Below are 18,916 nucleotides of genomic sequence, written 5' to 3' on the forward strand. Positions count from 1 at the left end.
TCAAAAGAATATTAGGGGGGCTGGGGATGTGGCTCAAGCAGTAGCGCGCTAGCCTGGCATGCGTGCGGCCTGGGTTTGATTCTCAGCACCACATACAAACAAAGATGTTGTGTCCACCGAAAACTAAAAATAAATATTAAAATTCTCTCTCTCTCTCTCTTTGGGCGGTGGCACACACCTGTAATCCCACCAGCTCAGGAAGCTAAGTCAGGAGGATTGTGAGTTCAAAGTTTGCCTCAGCAATGGTGAGGTTGTAAGCAACTCAGTAGGACCCTGTCTCAAAATTAAATACAAAACAGGGTTGGGGATGTGGGCTCACAATATAAAACAATATATTGTATCCATCTACAACTAAAAAATAAATATTTAAAAAAATAATTTTTAGCCAGGTGTGGTGACAAACATCTGTATTCCCAGTGACTTGGGAGGCTGAGGCAGAAGGATCCCAAGTTCAAGGCCAGCCCCTGCAATTTAGCAAGACCTCTCAAAAAATAAAAAAGAGGTAGGGATATAGCTTAGTGGTAGAGCATTCCTAGGTTCAATCCCTAGTACCACAAAAAAATAGAATTTATATTATATCTAAGATGAAATTACTATTTATCTAATTTAAATACCTTTTATTTTTTTTCAATTTACATGGTACTTGAAAGAGATTGCACTTTATGTTGCATCATTTTTATTGCAAATACCTGGGTGGTAAGGTTAAATAGCTGTGGTCTGAAAATGGACCTAGTTATTCTGTGCATGGTGAAAGTGTGTTGACATATGTATGTTCTTGGCTTTATACACTAGGCCGTTAGTAACAGGCTGGTGTTGCAGAGGGAAGCAAACACCTTGGCGGGACAGCCACAGCCGCCGCCGCCTCCTCCAAAGTGGCCTGGAATGATCTCAAGTGAGCAGTTGAGCTTGGAACTGCATCAAGTGGAAAGGGAAATTGGGAAGAGAACCCGGGAACTAAGTATGGTGAGTGTTATGATGAGAAAGAAGAGGGAAAGTGAAGTGAAACCTGTGTGGTGTGTCACATGACTGTAGAGTTCTTGAATCATCTGGAGCTCGTCTAAGGCATTCTAATGAGTAGAATAATTCTCATGAAGATGAGCTTCTGCCTATGTTGGATCCTTCCTCTCCTTACTCTCATTTGGTTTGGATGTATTCTTTGTTGTAGGATTCTTTAGGGAAAACATGGTGATTAATTAGGAATTCTTAAATTTCTGTTTAAAATATCAATAGGGAAGGAGATGAGATGATGTTTACTATTTTGCATTATGTTATATAAAGATATATTTACCAAGTAACATTCTAGTTTTGATAGCCTTTGAGTTATTTTTTTTAAGTATTTATTTTTTTTAGTTATAGTTGTACACAGTACCCCTATTTTGTTTTTATGTTGTGCTGAGGATCGAACCCAGTGCTTCACACGTGCAAGGCAGGCACTCTTCCACTGAGCTACAGCTCCAGCCCCCAGCCTTTTAAGTTATTGATGACCTATTTTTGTGAGTGAGATGCAGTTCTCATGTGTCTTTTCCATGTTAGTTTTGATGCATTTTCCCCTATGGCCAAGCATTAATTCCTAACAAAGTTTTTTACTGTGTTGTCTTCTTCTCTTTGTTTTAATTTATATTAAATATAGCCTTATGTTTTAAATGATAAAAGTAATATATTCTAGTTTTTTGGTGCCAGGATTAAATCCATAGCAAACAGGTGGGTTGTACCCATTACACTTTTGTGTGTGTTTTTCTTCTAGTTTGCCTGTTTCCTTGTTCTTTTATAAAACTAAATGTAGGGGCTGGGGTTGTGGCTCAGTGGTAGAGTGCTTGCCTAGCATACGTGAGGCACTGGGTTCGATTCTCAGCACCACATACAAATAAATAAAATAAAGGTCCATCAACAACTAAAAAATATTTTTTAAAAAATGTAATTTCTGGATCATCAGTTTGTATCATCTGTATTAATCTTTCCCATTAGCACCATTAAATACAAGATAACTGGCTTTTATTTCCTTCTCTTTCAAAGGAGAACCAGTGTTCTCTGGACATGAAAACCAAATTGAATACAAGTAAGCAAGCAGAAAATGGACAACCAGAACCACAAAACAAGGTTCCAGCTGAGGACCTTACATTGACATTCAGGTAAAGAAGGGGACATTTTCATAGTCTTATTAAACAAAAAAATATACAAAAGAAAAATAATGCCACCTATAATCCCAGCTACTTGGGAAGCTGAGGCAAGAGGAATTTGCCAAGGCCCTGACTCAGAATAAAAAACCAATAAGGCTGAGCATATATCTCAGTGGTATAGTACCTCTGGGTTCAATCCTCAATATGGCCAAAAGAAAATATTATGTTTTGTGGTCATACCAGAATACCCTTTATAAATCTTTTGGTTTGGGCTGGGGTTGTGGCTCAGCAGTAGAGTGCTCGCCTAGCACATGTGAGGCCCTGGGTTTGATCCTCAGCACCACATAAAAATAAATGTGTGTCCATCTACAACTAAAAAAAATAAAATAAAATATATATAAAAAAATCTTTTGGTTTGTTTAGAGTTTTGTTTTGTTTTGTTTTTGTTTTTTGGCACCAAGGATTAAACCACCCCTGGTTTAACCACTGAGCCATGTCCCCAGCTCTTTTTCTGTATTTTATTTAGAGACAGGGTCTTGCCAAGTTTCTTAGGGCCTCGATAAATTGCTGGGGTTGGCTTTGAACCCACAATCACCCTGCCTCGGTCTCTGGGATTACAGGCGTGAGCCACCACGCCCAGCTAATGTTTTGATTTTTTTAAATAATATTATTTTATGTATATTCAGAGCAGAATATTTTTATATTAATCTAGGAGTTATAGAATTTAGACTCAGGGTTGAATTATCTTTTAATTCCTAACAAAGTTTCTTACTTTGTTATCTTCTTTATTTTAATTTATATTAAATATAGCCTTATTTTTAAATGATAAAAGTAATATATTCTAGTTTTTTGGTGCCGCGGATTAAATCCAGAGCCTCATGCATAATATTTGCACACTTTAACCCTAAGCTACATCCTTAACACCACTCCTTACATTAAATATGTTATTAAAAAAGATGTAAGAAATTGAAAGTTTTAAATCAAGATAACTTTTTATTTTATAAATTTGTTCTTTTTAGATATACATGACAGTAGAGTGTATTTTGGCATATGAAAACATACATGGAGCATAGCTTATTCTAACTAGGATCCTATTCTTGTGGTTGTACATGATGCAGTTATCCTGGTCGTGTATTCAAATATAAGGCTAGGAAAGTTATATCAGATTAATTCTACTGTCCTCCTATTCCCTGCCCCCAAGATAAATTTTAAACTCCTGTGTGGTGGGACATGGTGGTACACTTCTGTAATCCCAGTAACTAAGGAGACTAAGGTATAGGAGCATTGCAAGTTTGAGGTCAAGCTGGGCAGTGTATCAAGATCCTGTCTCAGAATTTAAAAAGAATGTATCTTAGTGCTTGCCTAGCTTGTGTGAGGTCTGGGTTCAGTCCCCAGTCCTGAAAAAAAAAAAAAAAATTGTTTTTTAAATATATATCACTTGTAATCCCAACACCCAGAGTTAAAATTTTTCCTATCTTTTAAAGTGTTGGGAGTGTTTAGCCTGTTGTTTTTGCAAATCTACCCACCTACAACCCTGCCCTCTAGGTTTTGATTGATCTGTCCTATTCATATCCTGTTACAGCTATGGAAAATATATATCAACTATCCTGAATAATCCTGCAATAAATAATGTTGAAATTAATTGCAGACCTTTAATTATTTTATTAGGCTACTTTGAGTCTTTTTGAGTGCATAGTCCTGAGTTGACCTGATGACAGCAAGAATTTCTAATACCCTGTTATTTTCATTCTTGGCTTTTGGCTATTTTAAATCCATGTGTTATCTTAGATTGAAAAGAATTTCCTAGGGCTAGGCATGTATTCCAGTAGTTAGTGCTTGCTTTGGGCTTGATCCTCAGCACTGCAAAAAAATAATCTATACTAGTAAACTCGCTAAATCAGAAGTCAGCACTTTTTCTAAAAGACCATTTGGTTAAAATCTTAAGGTATGGGCTTTATAGTTTTTGTTGCATCTTCTAACTCTGCTCTTAATAGTAGCAGACAATACATAAATACATGAGCAGGCTATATTCCAGTGAAACTTTATTTACAATCAGGAAGCTACCTACTTTTATTTTGCCAACCCTATATTAAAACGTGAATGAAGAGCTGTAAATTAAAATTTGGAATCCATTTATATATTTTTCTATGGTATTCAATGATGACCCTGTTGATTTTATTCTACTAAATAATTGATTTTTTTTCCTCCTCTTTTTAAAAATTGTAACTCCTTTTTTTTTTTTTTTTTTTTTTTTTTAATGTTAACAGTGATATACCGAATGGATCAGCCTTGACACAAGAGAATATCAGCCTCCTGTCAAACAAGACCAGCTCTCTGAACCTATCAGAGGACCCAGAGGGAGGAGGAGATAACAATGACTCCCAGAGATCCGGAGTTACTCCCAGTTCTGCTCCCTAAAACATGAGGAATCCTAATATTCTCTTCTGCTCCTAATCAATTTGGGTAGAAGAATGGATGACTTCTAAATGTGTTCTCTCTAAGAGTGGTCAGAGAAATCCAGGAAAAGCACCAGAGGCAATGTGCACAAACACCACTACTAAAAACAAACCCTGCACATAGTTCACGTTAACGCAGTTTTTTTTTAATTTAAAGAAAAAGAAAATTAGCAGTATCTGCAAGCAATTCAGATTAAATTTGTTTTTGTTCTGTGAATGAACTTTATTTTAATAACTTTGGACGCCTTGGATCCAGGGCTTTAAAAAAAGATGATGATATTATATATACACTCTGTTTGATTAATTGTATGATCTTAATGAAGTAGGTTTTTCTTGTATTTTGGTATTATTACATACCCAGTGTATAATTCCTTACCTCCAGTCCTTTCCAACTCTCACCACTCCTTAAACTAAAACAGACAAAAAGCACTGGTGTTTCTTAGAATTCTGTGGTGCTTGAGAAACAGAGACAATAGACTGAGTTACTAGAAAATGTGCAGCAAACTAAATTTCTCAGACCTGTTATTTAGAATTTTTTCCTTTTTGGATCACTAGGTTCATGCTATGACATTAAAACTTTTGTTGTTAACCAACCATTTAGAAGGGTTTTATTTTCAACTTTTAAGAAAGAGAATTAACAGCTAATGTTTTAGCTCCCTGTTAAGGATCCTTTGCATTCTATTAATGTAATCAGAAAGGCAATTCAGTGTGTCCTTTTTGATGAGATTTAAATGAAGATTAAGAGTGAAATGTAATTTGTTAGCACTAAAAATACACAATTAGTATATTAGCTATTGAGCTCATGGTTGGAAATTTGAAGCTTTTTTTTTTTATTATTAAACTTTGCTAAAATCAGAATGCTTAAAAACAGGACAATCATCCATGTTTTAAAATTAACACTTTAAACAGGGACACGTTTTTTCAGTAAATGAAATATGGACACATTATTTCTTTTACTCTCAAAACTTACAAAAGCATAAAATAAAACCCCTGTGTACTGGAGCCCTCGGATTTCAAAAAAGATTTGGCAGATATAAAACTGCCTGAATCTTAAGGCTGGTTTGTGAATTGATCACTGGTTGCTATCCCAAATTATTAGCATAAATAAGTAGTAAATATTTTGAAATCAGTTTTCATAGATTTGGATTCCAGCCTTTATAAACTTTGTTCAAGAAAATTTTGCAAAGAGGAAGAATTTTTTTTTTAATTTTTAGTTCTGCTGCACATATTCTGATACCCTGAGTCTATACTTAACCCCTATAAAGCATGTTTTGTGGGGATTATTTCACTCTCTCTGTCCACTGTTTGCCTGATATTTTTAATTTCCCTTTTTGGATTATACTACTAAATCAGAAAGCACTGGTTATGTAATAAGTTACTGCATTGCTTTGGTTGGGTAAAAGCAAAAGTTTATATTTTTCTTGTTTCTTATATTCTTAACCCTTAACTCCTGCTGAGGTCCTAACAGCCTCAGTCTAAGCTCTGTGTCCATTATATTATTAACTGAAACAAATGGGGGTGGGTGGGAAGGGTAATACAGTCCTGCCATTGCCTACCAGTAGGAGAGTCCAAACCGAACACTCTTTTGAGTAGCGATTATTTAATTTGCCCAGTCAAGGCACCGTGTTTATATACTATTTCACATTGAATTTGATTATGCCCTACAGACCTGGCTGGTCAAGGATTTGATATACACATTTGGCTTGGGATTCGAGCTTTCTTTTTTATTTAAATAAAAATTTATATATATATATTATATATATACATATATACATAGCTATATCTGTATATATATTGGGTATGTTTTAAGGATTTCTTCGCATGAGCGCAGCTGTTGCGATAAAATGACTGATTGGGAGGTAGAAGCACTGAACGAAGGTGAGGCATTTTTTCAGTTGATACATACATTTCCTTTTTTTGAAAAAATACATTCATACATTTGCTTTTTTTTTGACCTTTTTAAAAATAAAAACCCTATTATATTTACACTTTAAGTACTTATTGTTTATTGGGAGAAGGAAAGAAACTTTTGTTATGTCTGACAGTCTTAAGAATTTTAATTTCTTTATATAAAAGCCAACATTATTTGCCTCCAACCTTCTGTAGGCAAATTTGGACCTATCTTATTTCTCCTTTGGACATGTCAGATAATTCCTAAGTTTTAGAAGCAGTTGGTTTATTTTAGAAGTTGGAATGATTCTGCTATTAGAAAAGAATTTATGGGTAATGATTTTTGTTGAGGTTAGGAATAAAAGTAAAGTAGTTCCATTCCCCTAGTAACTCAAATTCTTTCATTCTTGTTCTTACTTTCTCCATATACACTAATGCCTTTTTTTAAATGTATTTTCATTTGGGGGCAAAAAAAAAAAAGTCTTTTCTGGCATGAATTCTAGCTATAGCCCTTCCTGTCCCCACACTCTAGAGGCAGTCTGTTTGGATAGAAAAGCAGAATGTAGACCATCTTCTTGTTCAGCTGTTTTAAATTAGCCATTCTCCCTTACCTGCTGGAAACTGTTACAGCTTTCCTAGTGCCCTCCAACAGGTTTGGGAATTTATTAAAACCCCTAAACTTGGGGGAGGAACATTTTGTTGTTGTTTTTCTCTTGGATATACTTTGTGTTATGAGGAGCCAGTAAAGGTAAATGGCCTATTAGGGCATAACCACTTGACTCTGTAACTGCTTTTTTATCAAAATCTGGAAAGCATTGATTTTTTTTTTCCTGGCTTTTTAAATTTATTTGTGCCTTTAGAGACATTAGAAGTGAAACCAATCAGGTAGGAAATATAGTTTTTTGTGCTTCCTTTTAAAAATTAGTTTCTTCTGGAGATGATCTTGTGCTTTTCAAAAGCAAGTCTTGGAAATCTCAAATGAACTCCATCAACAGTTCTGAAAGGGTTAAGATAGGAGTAATGAGCATTGTGTTCACTCTTGTTTAGATAACAAAGTTAGATTTTATTATAAAGAGGAATAGAAAAAGTGTTTTGGATTATTTTTTCAAGGGGTTTCTGGAAAAGTGTAGAAGAATTGAGAATAAGATGTCCAGGCTCAGTTTCCTGTCTTACATGTAATTTTTTTTTTTTTTAATTTATAGATATTGTCAAAAGGTAAGTCTAATAGATGCCCTTTTTTGGCTAATGTACAGAGCCTAAAGTGACCAAAGATCTATTCTTTATTTTCTAATTGAGAAGAAGTTAGTTATAGAATAAGTTCCTAGTAGTAATATTACTCAAATGATAATGACACTATTCTTAATGTCAACTACTCAGAATGTATAGAAATTGGTTTGGTACAGCATTAATGTGGGTGATTCCCTTCTCCCATCTTATTTCCCTTCCCTTTTCCTACTTTTCCATGTGTTTATTCGTTTGCCTGAAAGATAACAAATTGATATGATTCTTATTTGCTACTTTGAGTATGTAACTCCATCAGATTTTTGCATGGGTCCCCATTGTTGGAGCTCAAAATTTAATTCCTAAGTTTTCCCATGAACGTTTTGTTTTTTCCCCTGACCCTTTTCCATTCTGCAGTTTCCCCTTGACTTACCCACTGCCCTTCCCAATCTGTAACAGTGACAGTTTGCTGCCTCAAAACAGAGCATTCAAATGAATTCGCTTAGCCAATAACTTCTGTGAAGTTGCCTTTTCTAATGGTGTTATTACTCAGTGATGCACAAATGTGGTATTTGCCCTACTGGTAGGCAAACAGAGGTCTGGTTAAGAATGGTAACCTGCTGTTTTCTTTAAGGGAGAGCCAAAGACTTGTGCTTTACTGTTTTGGTTTGGGGGGATGTAGTAGCCATTTTGATTGTGAAACCTTTTAGTATTTGTGAATTGACTGTACTGTGTAGATTTATCTAAAGTTAACTGTTAAAGTTAGCTGGCCTTATAAAATGTAAAAAGTAATGGAAATTCATCATTTTTTCTAAACCAGTGAATGTCTTCTTTTACAATATTGAGTAAGCAACCACCTGCCTTTTTTGAGACTATCTTATAATAGCATCTCCCATGGTTTTGTTTTTTCACTTGTGCCTGAAGGATGATACACTCTCAGGATGGTCAGGTCATGGAACTGGGTAATCTTCCTGAGTATCTGGCTAGTGAGAAATAATTAATTGTAGTCAGATTCAGAGAAAAATAAAATTCTTTTCACTAAAGAGGATTCATTTCCTTTTATATATATATAATATATATATATATATATATATATATATATATATATATATATATATATATATATATATATACACCCATGGTGGTGGATGGAAGTCTCGCTATCTTTTTTCCACTTTTTTTCATTTTAAAGAACTGAGTAAAGGCTTCATAGATATCTGTAAAAACCACCTATAATGATATTTCATTAGGAGAAATGGCCCAGTTACTTTTAGAAGAAATTAATAACTTGTCTGAAAATTAACTGCAGTGCTCACTTAAACCTTTACCTTAAAAATAGTCCTAGTTCATTAAAATTTTAATTGATGATACGTGGTTACAGTGTTGTAAAGTGATCTCTTCCCCTCGAAGTTAAAATCAGAGCTGCCAAATTAAAAACAGATTGTATTCAGCTTTGGGGACTAAACAGACAAACTGTCTACTGCTGGTATCATTGTCCCTCATGCCCTCTGGCTGATCCACATCTACATTTCTACCTTGGACAGCTTTTATTTTTATATTTATTGTTGCTTCAGCTCAGCTTTATGAAATTTTTCTGCTGAAATGACTTATTGGGAATTGTAGATGAATTGCAGTTAATTTTTTTTAAATTCTCAATTCCATTTTTCTGAGCCACTTAAAGCTGTTTTGTCAAAAGGTACTATTTACTAGAGTAAATAACTTAAGATTTGAAATTTTAAGATTTTTGTTTTTGTGATTGCTGAAAGTCTTTTCACAGTAAATTCTAATTAATAAGTAATACTAGCTATAATGTTAATTAAGAATAAGAAACTGCCAACACCAGGAATAAGTGACACCTTTTATTAATCAGTAATGTTCCCAATAGGTGGGTTTTCAATACTGCACTGAGCAGAGTGGGTCCAGAGCCCTTTGCAACCATGTGTGGTCGCAGGGTTACCTCACTACTGGAACCCTGGTTTTCAGAGCCTCAGAGTTTTCAGCCAAACACTGAATTTCCCCTAAATTTTGTCCTGAGCAAAACATCCCTAAAGTAATATTTATTTTCACTAGAAATTAAGGCACAACAACCCAAGGTGGAAAACTTAAACCTGTAGACAATATTGTGTCTAAAATGTGTGTTTAGAGAAATAAAATCCTGTGGAGTTTGTTATCCTAATGTATGTTTATTATATACTAGATAACGTGACTTGTTTTCTTACATTGAAATTCCACTGTCTCTGGCTTTTCTTTGGTTTTGTGTTCTTGTTTTTGTTTTTGTTTTTTTTTTTTAACTCTAAGCAGACAGCTCACAAGTCTTTGGCATCCGTTTTAGGTTGTACACTCAGAGTTGTCTTATAACTGGAAACTGTCAGGTGGGGCATGTGAGAGGGTCAAAAAAGGGTGGGAACAAATAGAGGGTTGATAATTGGTTGGATGGTTGCTTTTTTTTTTTTTTTTTGGCCTGGGTTTTTAAAAAATTAAAAATGCTTAGTGTTACCTCTCTTCATTATTGGTTGCCTTTCTCACAATAATATCTGAATTAGCCCATAAAATATTCCTTTGATTTAAAGGCATTTTAAGCTTTTTTTGCCTCTAATATTTACCTTTATCTGTTCAATTGAAACACTATCTTCAGACTACTTTTTTCAGATGTTGCCTGCGTGTTCATACTTACCCCTTTTTCATCCTTTGTCTTTTTCCCACATTCTGGGAATGAATAGAACTTGAAGAAAAATTTTTTTCTTTCATTTTATTTATTGGTCATGGACTTCATTAGCTTTATGATGAATCTATGACTTGGAAACATGAACAATGGAAAAAGTGAATTAAGATAATGAACAAAAACCTTTCACCCACTTAAAACATTTTCCAGTTGTCAGATTCCTCTTGATGTGTGTGGTCTCTTCCCATTGCCCCCTGCAACCCTTTTTTCTCTGCTCAATTGGTCTTTAGGCTCATACCAGTCTCCCAGAGACATTCTGCAGTCATTATCACCTTTTTGGGTGGATTTTATTTTGTTTTGTTTTTTAAAAAAAATAATAATAACTTTTTAACATTGATGCATATTTGCTTGGGATAGAGCTTGTGTAATTTACCAATCGTATTGATTGTATGTGATTGTGCCCTGCAGAGGTATACTTAACAAGACAAAAATAATCTAGGTGAATAAAGGAGCCCTTGAGATTTGAGTCAGGTTATAAGAGATTTAATGAAATCACTTAGAATTTTGGATAGTAAGAATTCTTTCTCTTATTCTTATAAATCAGTGCTAGATAAAATGTCATTTTTTAAAGGTTTTCTTGCATTCCTGGGTTTGTTTATTTGGTTTGAGGTTGTGTTTTTTTGGGGGGGCCTGTCTCTACCCACCTGTTCAGAAATTTTTAAAAACTTAATGTTCAGCCTTAAAGTGACAGCTGATTTTTAATTGCTGAATTTTGTGAAATTTTACTTTTTCCAAATGTTTCCAATTCTTAAAAAAGTGAAAATAGACAATGGGTTGGGATTTCACAAGTTGTGAATAATTCCGTAGCATCTGGCAAACTGTGAAATCTTGTTCGAAGACTTTGTAATGACTTATCTGAAAGTTCTTTTGGAATGGGTGGGCAGGGAACCTTGTTTGAAATGGACCATTTCCTCTCTTTTAAAATCTATTTAGTATTTCTAATTTTTAAGCAGCCTTCAGAATAAATGAGGTGGAAAAAAAATGATAGGACTGTTTAGAGCAGCAAAACTCTGACTGAATAAGTACAAGTTCCACTTTTTGCAGATTTGAGAGGATTAGGGCCATCTTTTTCTATTTTCTATTATTTGTGTGCATGTTGTTTGTATCAAGATGCCACATTTTGTTAAAATGCTATTTCCTTTCTTTATTACCTTGGAAACTGACTCAGCCTCTTGTTGCTCCTAATTAGTGTTTAAGGCTCCCATGAGTTGCAGATAAAAGGATTTATTTTAACAAGTAGAAGGAGGTGATTCACCATTTGGATTGTAAATATATGAACGTGTCTACAAGGTCTTTATCTGCTTTCTGTCAGCATTTATATTAAATGATAAATTAATGAGTAATGTGTAGTCTGTTTTGTAAATGAGTCTGTGTTGTCTTATTCAATCATTGGGGTTATACTCTTACACCGTTTGGGGGAAGTGTTTTGTAGATGAAAAATAAATAAATGGCTAATTTCCACAAGCACACACATACTTGTACATCCCCCTTTGTGTGGATTTCATGAGAATGGGTCCACTGTTAAATATGCTGTGGTCCAGATTCCTTCATTTGATGCACAGTGGTTCTGAGACACAGGACCAGTATTCAGTGAGACCGCAGCTGACATCCAGCACCTTGGTTTTTGTGCCTTCTCATCAGGACCATTTTTGTCCTAAAGCAAAATGGTCTTGTTCTGGGTATCTTCATGAGGCAAAGTATATGTCTTTTCATTCTTAGTGACTTCCTAATTTTTTTGAATTCCCTGCCTACTAGTCATTCCTGGCAGAGGATAAATGTAAGTTTATAGCCATGAGACCATATACATCAGGCAGCAACTCAATAGCATAAAGGGAAAAAAATGGGAGGAGAAGGGATTATTAATCTATCACTGAGCCATATCGATACCCCTGACATTTTATAGTTAGGGAAATCTGACCAAGTATTGGATATTAGGTGAATGATGGTTTTGTTCAATATAATAATAACAACATGGTTACTAAAGAAAATAATCCACATTTTTTTTTTAAAGAAGCAAGAACTGACAATGGCTGGAGTTTCCTTTAAAATAAATATTTTTAAGGAGCTGGAGTTGTAGCTCAGCAGTAGAGCGCTTGCCTCACACGTTACACATGTTGGTTCTCAGCACCATATAAAAAATAAAGGTCCATCAACAACTAAGTAAAAAATAAATATTTTTTAAAAAAATAATAGACATCATTACCAGTGAAGGTTATAAACCTTACCATCAATTAGCAATGAAGTATCCAGTGGTGTCACATCTGACCTTGAGGGAAGAGGCCAGAGTAAAGAAAGTTGTTCATAGGAGATGGTAACTGCTGCAGCATCCCTTAATGGTTATAAAAATCCAGAGTGGGAACTGCAAAACCAGACATGTCTTTTTGCACTTACCTAGGCCTATCCTGCTCACAAGCAGTGCACTTTCTGACCTCTTAGCTAACACATAGGCTAGTATGGACTTCAATCCCAGTGCCCAGCAATCTGCAGTGATTAACTAGTATAAACTGCTTACCATCATGTTGGCTCATAGCACAAATGGCTACCACCCTTTTTTGGAATAACTAGCATATAAAAGTGAATTTATCAACTACTCCTCAAATACTTCAGTAGTCCCTCCTAATTTATTGAGTATTCTGCATGTGCATAACAATATAGAAGATAAAGAGAAGATTGTAGAACTTTTTAACATTTTGTTTATTTATTTATGTGGTGCTGAGGATTGATCCCAGGGCCTCATATATGCTAGGTGAGCACTCCACAACCCCAGCCCAAGTACACAGTTTTAAAATAGTGGCAGAGAAGTAAGTTACTCAACCATTGCCATTCTCAGAAAAGTAAGGATCCCTGAGACTATACAAGGAAGAACTCGCCTGCCTGGTCAGCTGTAAGTTGCCTTGAAGGTAAGAATGGTGGGGCAGGGAGAGTGGATATTGGAGGCAAGACTCCTAGTGAGAAGATAGGATGTATGAATTCTGAAGGAAGAAAGGGGCCGAGTTGAAGAAACTTTCATGTCATTGCAGCTACAGCAGGCCCAAGTGGCTTGAGAGAAGGCAGAGCCAGATCATGGAGGCCCGTAGATCATGCTAAAATGTTGGTTTGAATTTATTCTGAAGGTAAAGGAAATGCAAGGAAGGGTGGTAAGCAGGGGAACAAACGAACTAGATATGTGCCTGTTTACACAATCCTTCAATAGACTCTGCATCAGTTCCTCAAACTTCCATGTGCGTGCTGTTCATCAGGGGTCTCCGTGGGTCTGCAAGGTGGAGGGGGGCTGCTGAGGCTATCATGCTGCAGGTGGTGCCAGTGCTATATTTGGTGGGTAGTAAGGTTCAATGTGATGGGTAATTTTAGAAGCAGAAAGATACTGTTTCTGCCTATCAGAGACTTCAATTACAATAAAGTGAGTGATATATAAGACAATTAACACTACCTGGAGACTGTTCAAAGGGAAAGGAACTGGAGGAGCAAGGTGATTGAGGAGTTTTTACATCTGAAGGGCTGGGGTCTGAAACAGTTTACATGATGGGGTGGCAATGCCAGGGGAGTATGGGAATATACGTACAGTCAAAAGAATGTGGTCCTTTTATGGAACTTAAAGGAATTAGGTCTATCTTTAAAAATAGATCAAGGCTGGAGCTCAGCAGTAGAGTGCTTGCCTAGCATGTGCAAGGCACTGGGTTTGATCCCCAGCACACATAAAAATAAATAAAATAAAGGTATTTTGTCCAATTACAAATATGCCTGTTATCCCAGCAGCTCTGGAGGCTGAGGCAGGAGGATCACAAGTTTGAGGCCAGCATCAGCAATTTAGTGAGACCCTGGTATTAAAAAATAAAAAGGACTGGGTATGTAGCTCAGTGGTAGAGCGCCCCTGGACTCAATTGTCAGTGCAAAAAAAGGTTTGTTGTAATAGGCTTAGAAGAAGCCATGGGGACAAGTCCATGCAAACAGATGGCACAAGCATGATTATCATTATCAAACAGGAAAACAGGCGGCTGTTGCCAAAGTCAGCTGCTCCTCTTGGTTCCCATGACCAACACTAGGTATGTTCATACATTACCTGTACCAGAGCCCTTTGAAGTGCTCAGTTGTGAGGAAAACCTGTAGTTACCTCAATTGACATCACCCTCTTATATTCTCGGGTCCAAATGCTTACCTTGTGATCTAAAAGGAACCCTCTAATTTTCCTCAGTCATTATACTCACTTCTGTCAAATATTTGAGGCTTTTGCTTCCCCACAACAAGCTAGGGAACCTGAGAACATCTGAACATGCAGCAGAGTGTGCTCTGCTTCCCTGGAGTGGGCTGGCTGTCCCTCCTCTACCTGTGGGAGGCGCGAGGGTTTGGCCCCCAGCCCTTCTTTCCTGGTTAGCTGAACACAGCCATTCAAGATAGGATCCCTGAAGCTAAGGTGGCATTTGTTTGGGGCAGTACTGAATCAAACCCAGGGCCTGGCGCCTGCTAGGCAAGCACTTCTGCTGGGCTACTTCCCAGCCTTGGTGCTAGTTTTTGTTCCCAAGCAACATCTGTTGTTTTTTAGCACTGGCCATTTGGGAAGGCAGGGCTCAAAACTGCCACGCTGAGTCAGGCACAGTGGTGCTGCTGTGATCCCAGGAGTCAGGAGGCAGAGGCATTAGACGGCAAGTTCCAGGCCAGCCTCAGTAATTTAGGAGTCCCTGTCACAAAATACTTGGTGAGTTGGGGGGAGGCTAGAGATGTAGCTCATGAGCACCCCCAGCTTCAGTCCCCAGTACTGCAAAAAAATAAAAACAAAGCTGACACGCTTTCATTCCCAGATCCTCCTGTCCTCCCCAACCATCAAATGAACTTGGTCACATTTTGCTACAGCAGGCTTTGGAAGATGTGGGTCAGAGGCCTGTCACATGACTAGTCTGCACTTGGCCCTAGCTGTACTATGAGTTCCTTCAAGTTGCTTCTAGTTCTGTCCAAACCATCCTGTTTCTCTACAGGGAATTTTCTCCCACTATCTCTGCCTCTATGCTCTGCTTTTCTCCTCCACCAATTCCTGAACTAATATATAAGCAATGAGCTTTGACCCCATGCAGAACTCTTGCTCAACCTTCTAAGAGTACCCTTGCCCATTGTTTCTGTTCATGTGAGGTAACAATCCCTCTGGATGAATAGGCTTGCTTTATTTTTTCTTTTCTTTCTCTTCTTCTTTTTTTTTAAACCTGATTCAATAATTCGAACTTTCCATTCAGGAGGAATTTAAAGCATTTTCTGTTAATAGGACATTCTGGATCTGAATTTCTTCAAACACCAATGTTTACTGAGTACCTGGTACACTCAAGGCCCCGTGCTGTGCACTGAGTGTGTTCAATAAATATTTACTGTCTTAATTTGATTTCCCTGAAACCCAAACTGAACTTTCTCACTGTTGTGAGAACAGAGACAAATTCCAGTGAGATGCTTTGAGTCTCAGCTAAAAGCTGTCAAATGATAATGCAGGCTTTATTTTGATTGACTTTAAATCATCTTAATTAAAATGTCATCACCTAATAAACTGGACACCCAGGGGGGTTGGAGACTCTTCTTCATTTTTTGTGCCAGATGTTCTGCCAAATTTCCATGGAAGAGTTGAGCTTAGAGTTACTCAGTAACCACAGGAGGAGCTTGGCTCTGGATTCTTGACAAGGGCTTACTCTGGGATCCAAAGAAAATAATACATCGGCCCAGAATATGAGGCAACTGGCAAGGACCAGCTAAATGACCTACTCACAGGAGTTACACTGAGGCAGGTGGCAGACTAGGAAGGAGATCTCACTGACCTTGAAAGAAACTCTGGACATGAGGGTGACCAAATGATCATTCTTTTTTCTTCATGGCTCCTCAAAGTAACCCCCAACAGCAGAGCCCAGGGAGACTGTGCTCCTTCCAACCTGGTTTCCACTCGTAACAGAGAAAAATAGTCCCACATCTCTGTTAACTTTGTGATTTGGGGCAAGTAATAAACCTAGCAAACAGCAGTTTCTCATCTGTAAGCTGGGCATAGTAATATCTTCCTGGTAGAGCTCATGAGAGAGCTTTAGAAGGCAATGTATGTGAGGCATTTAGCATAGATACTGATATGTGCTTTAAAATAGCACCTGTCAGCCAAGCATGGTGGCACATACTTGTATTCAAAGCTACTTGGGAGGCTGAAGCAGGGGGATAGCAAGTTTGAGGCCAGCATCAACAACATAGCAAGACCCTATTGCAAAAAAAAGGGGGGGGGGGCCGTGGATGTAGCTAGCTCAGCAACTGAGGGCCCCTGGGTTCAATCCCCAGTGCTACAATAAAAATAAAATAGCACCTATCATTGTAATATCATGGCTAAATACTCAAAGAGTTTGACCTAAACTAATATCTAACAAAGTAATGGTTAAATCATAGACAATGGTTAAATACCATACAGTCAATAGAGATTGTTTTGCCGGAAGGGCACCTGAAATCTTCTTTTCCTCCTGCAGACACTGAGCTGGGTTCCCCTATTCTTCCTGTCACCAGTCAGGGGCTCAGCCTGCAGGTCCTCCCTGTGCTGCTATTGCCTTCAGCCTGCCCTGGGCTGCCTCTCCGCATGGCACCCACAGTCTTGATGTCCAGCAAGTTAAGACCTTTCAGCACAGGTGACACATGGACATGTTCAAAACAGGAAACTAAATTCAAAGGTCCATACTGATGAGTCCTACCCTGCCCCTTCCTGCCCACCTCACCCTGTCACCTTCCCCTTTGTTACAACAGGAGCACCACTGTGAACACGGCCTGGCTGCTTTCCCACTGCTTTATTCCAGAGATGCTCCCGTGGCAGTAGATAGCTCCCTCATTCTTTCTGACGATGGTGTGGTTTTCCATTGTGGTGCTTGGTTTGTTTAGAAGTTAGTTCCCTAAATATTTCCTTGTAAGTAAATAGTTGTCATTAGTTATTATAAAAAATAATCCCTTGTAGATGGAAGTTATTTCCAATCTTTTGCTATGTTGAAGCAGGTTACAATTGGTGACCTTGTTTACACCCAGGCGAGCGTGTCTGTAGCATGCATTTCCTGCAGTGAAATTCCAGCTCAAAGGACAAGTGCATTCGTAATTTTGATATTTCCAAATTTCCCTTTGAAGATTTATAGCAGTTTGTACTCCAACAGTAATGGAAGGAAGTCCTATTTTGTCACAGTCTGACAACAGTGTGTTGTCTGACTTAATCTCTTTTAATTCTAATGGCTTTGTGAGAACCCTTTTTGAGGAAACAAATTACAAGGAAGGGAAGGAAAGCTGCTTAAAAAGTTGTAAAGCCTGGCATGGTGGTACATACCTGTAATCCCAGCAGCTCAGCTCAGAAGGCTGAGGCAGGAGGACCTCAAGTTCAAGTCAGCCTCAGCAACTCGGTCAGACCATGTCTCTAAATAAAGTACAAAAAAGGGCTGGTGATGTGGCTCAGTGGTTGAGTGCCCCTGAGTTCAACCCCCCATAACAACAACAAAATCTTGCAAAACGTCATTGAGGGTGCTTAAATTAGCAGGTGAAAATATGATGAAAAACAGAATAAATTCTTGAAGTTATTTAGCCAGGAGCAATGGTGCACATCTGTAATCCCAACTACCCAGGGGGCTGAGGCAGGAGAGTCACAAGTTCCAGGCCAACCAGGCAACTTGGTGAAACCTTGTCTCACAATACTCAAACAAAATAACAAGGGCTGGGGATGTAGCTCACTGGTAGAGTGCCCAGGTGCCAGCCCCAGTGTGTAAAACCGAAAAAGGAGGAGGAGGAAGAGAAACAGAAAACTAAATCTTCTTATCCACCTGCAGACACTGAACTGGGTTCCCCTATTCAGAGATTATCTTCATTTATAGTTAGTGACCTCCTGTTGGAAACTATTAAAATTTTCAGCTGCCCCACACTCTGTCTCCCAATCCCCCAATACCATTTTGCTAAGTGCTCCCAACCAGCTCCTTACTCTTCAGAGAAACTCTTGGCTGCACCTGAAGCTCCTGTGTTGGTGTCTCCCTCCCATGGCTTCAGGGCTGAGTGTGGAACAGGCCCATCTGGGCCACGGGTGTAGCCAATGTGTGTCCTGGCTCTGGCCAGAGACCTGCAGCTCGTTCCACTTTCCCTCTCTATTCAGACAGTATCCAACCCCCCAAGCCACGAGAGAGGGGATATTGTACTGAACAGGCAGAGGTCTAGAAGTTTCTGACATCCAACTTGGTAGTTAGTTCACCTATTCTTACTCCCTGAACTAAATAACCAGCCAAAAAAATAAATAAAGTAAAAAAAAAAAATCCCTACAAGGTTCTCCTGAATCAGGTATTTCCTAGCCAAGTTTGTATTCATAAACATGTTTTTTTCCTCTTCTATAAAGAAGGAGAGGAGTGTGAGAGACTGTGGACAAGAAAGGTGGTTCTTATCTTCCCTAGGCTGACTGGACTTCAGCTTCTCTATTGATTAAACACCAGGGCCTATGCTTGCTTAACCCAGGGAACTGGTCATCAGTCTTTGACCTCAGTCCTCCCCTCCTATCC

At 37.9% G+C, this 18,916-nt stretch overlaps 1 protein-coding gene across 2 annotated transcripts in view; it reads left to right on the plus strand.

Moving 5' to 3' along the window:
* Positions 1 to 11,749, plus strand: part of Rc3h1 (ring finger and CCCH-type domains 1) — a 77,316-nt gene extending 65,567 nt beyond the window's left edge. For both annotated transcript variants that reach the window (XM_046430018.2, XM_058574475.1), the window contains exons 18-20: positions 793 to 963; positions 2,014 to 2,129; positions 4,385 to 11,749. In XM_046430018.2, the coding sequence (XP_046285974.1) occupies positions 793 to 963; positions 2,014 to 2,129; positions 4,385 to 4,535 (438 nt within the window). In that variant the 3' untranslated portion in view covers positions 4,536 to 11,749. The remainder of the gene's footprint in view (positions 1 to 792; positions 964 to 2,013; positions 2,130 to 4,384) is intronic.
* Positions 11,750 to 18,916: the final 7,167 nt, after the last annotated feature.

The sequence above is a fragment of the Marmota monax genome, unplaced genomic scaffold, assembly GCF_021218885.2.
Source record: "Marmota monax isolate L192 unplaced genomic scaffold, Marmota_monax_Labrador192_F-V1.1 WCK01_AAM20220418_F8-fsc00055, whole genome shotgun sequence".
Classification (NCBI taxonomy): domain Eukaryota; kingdom Metazoa; phylum Chordata; class Mammalia; order Rodentia; family Sciuridae; genus Marmota; species Marmota monax.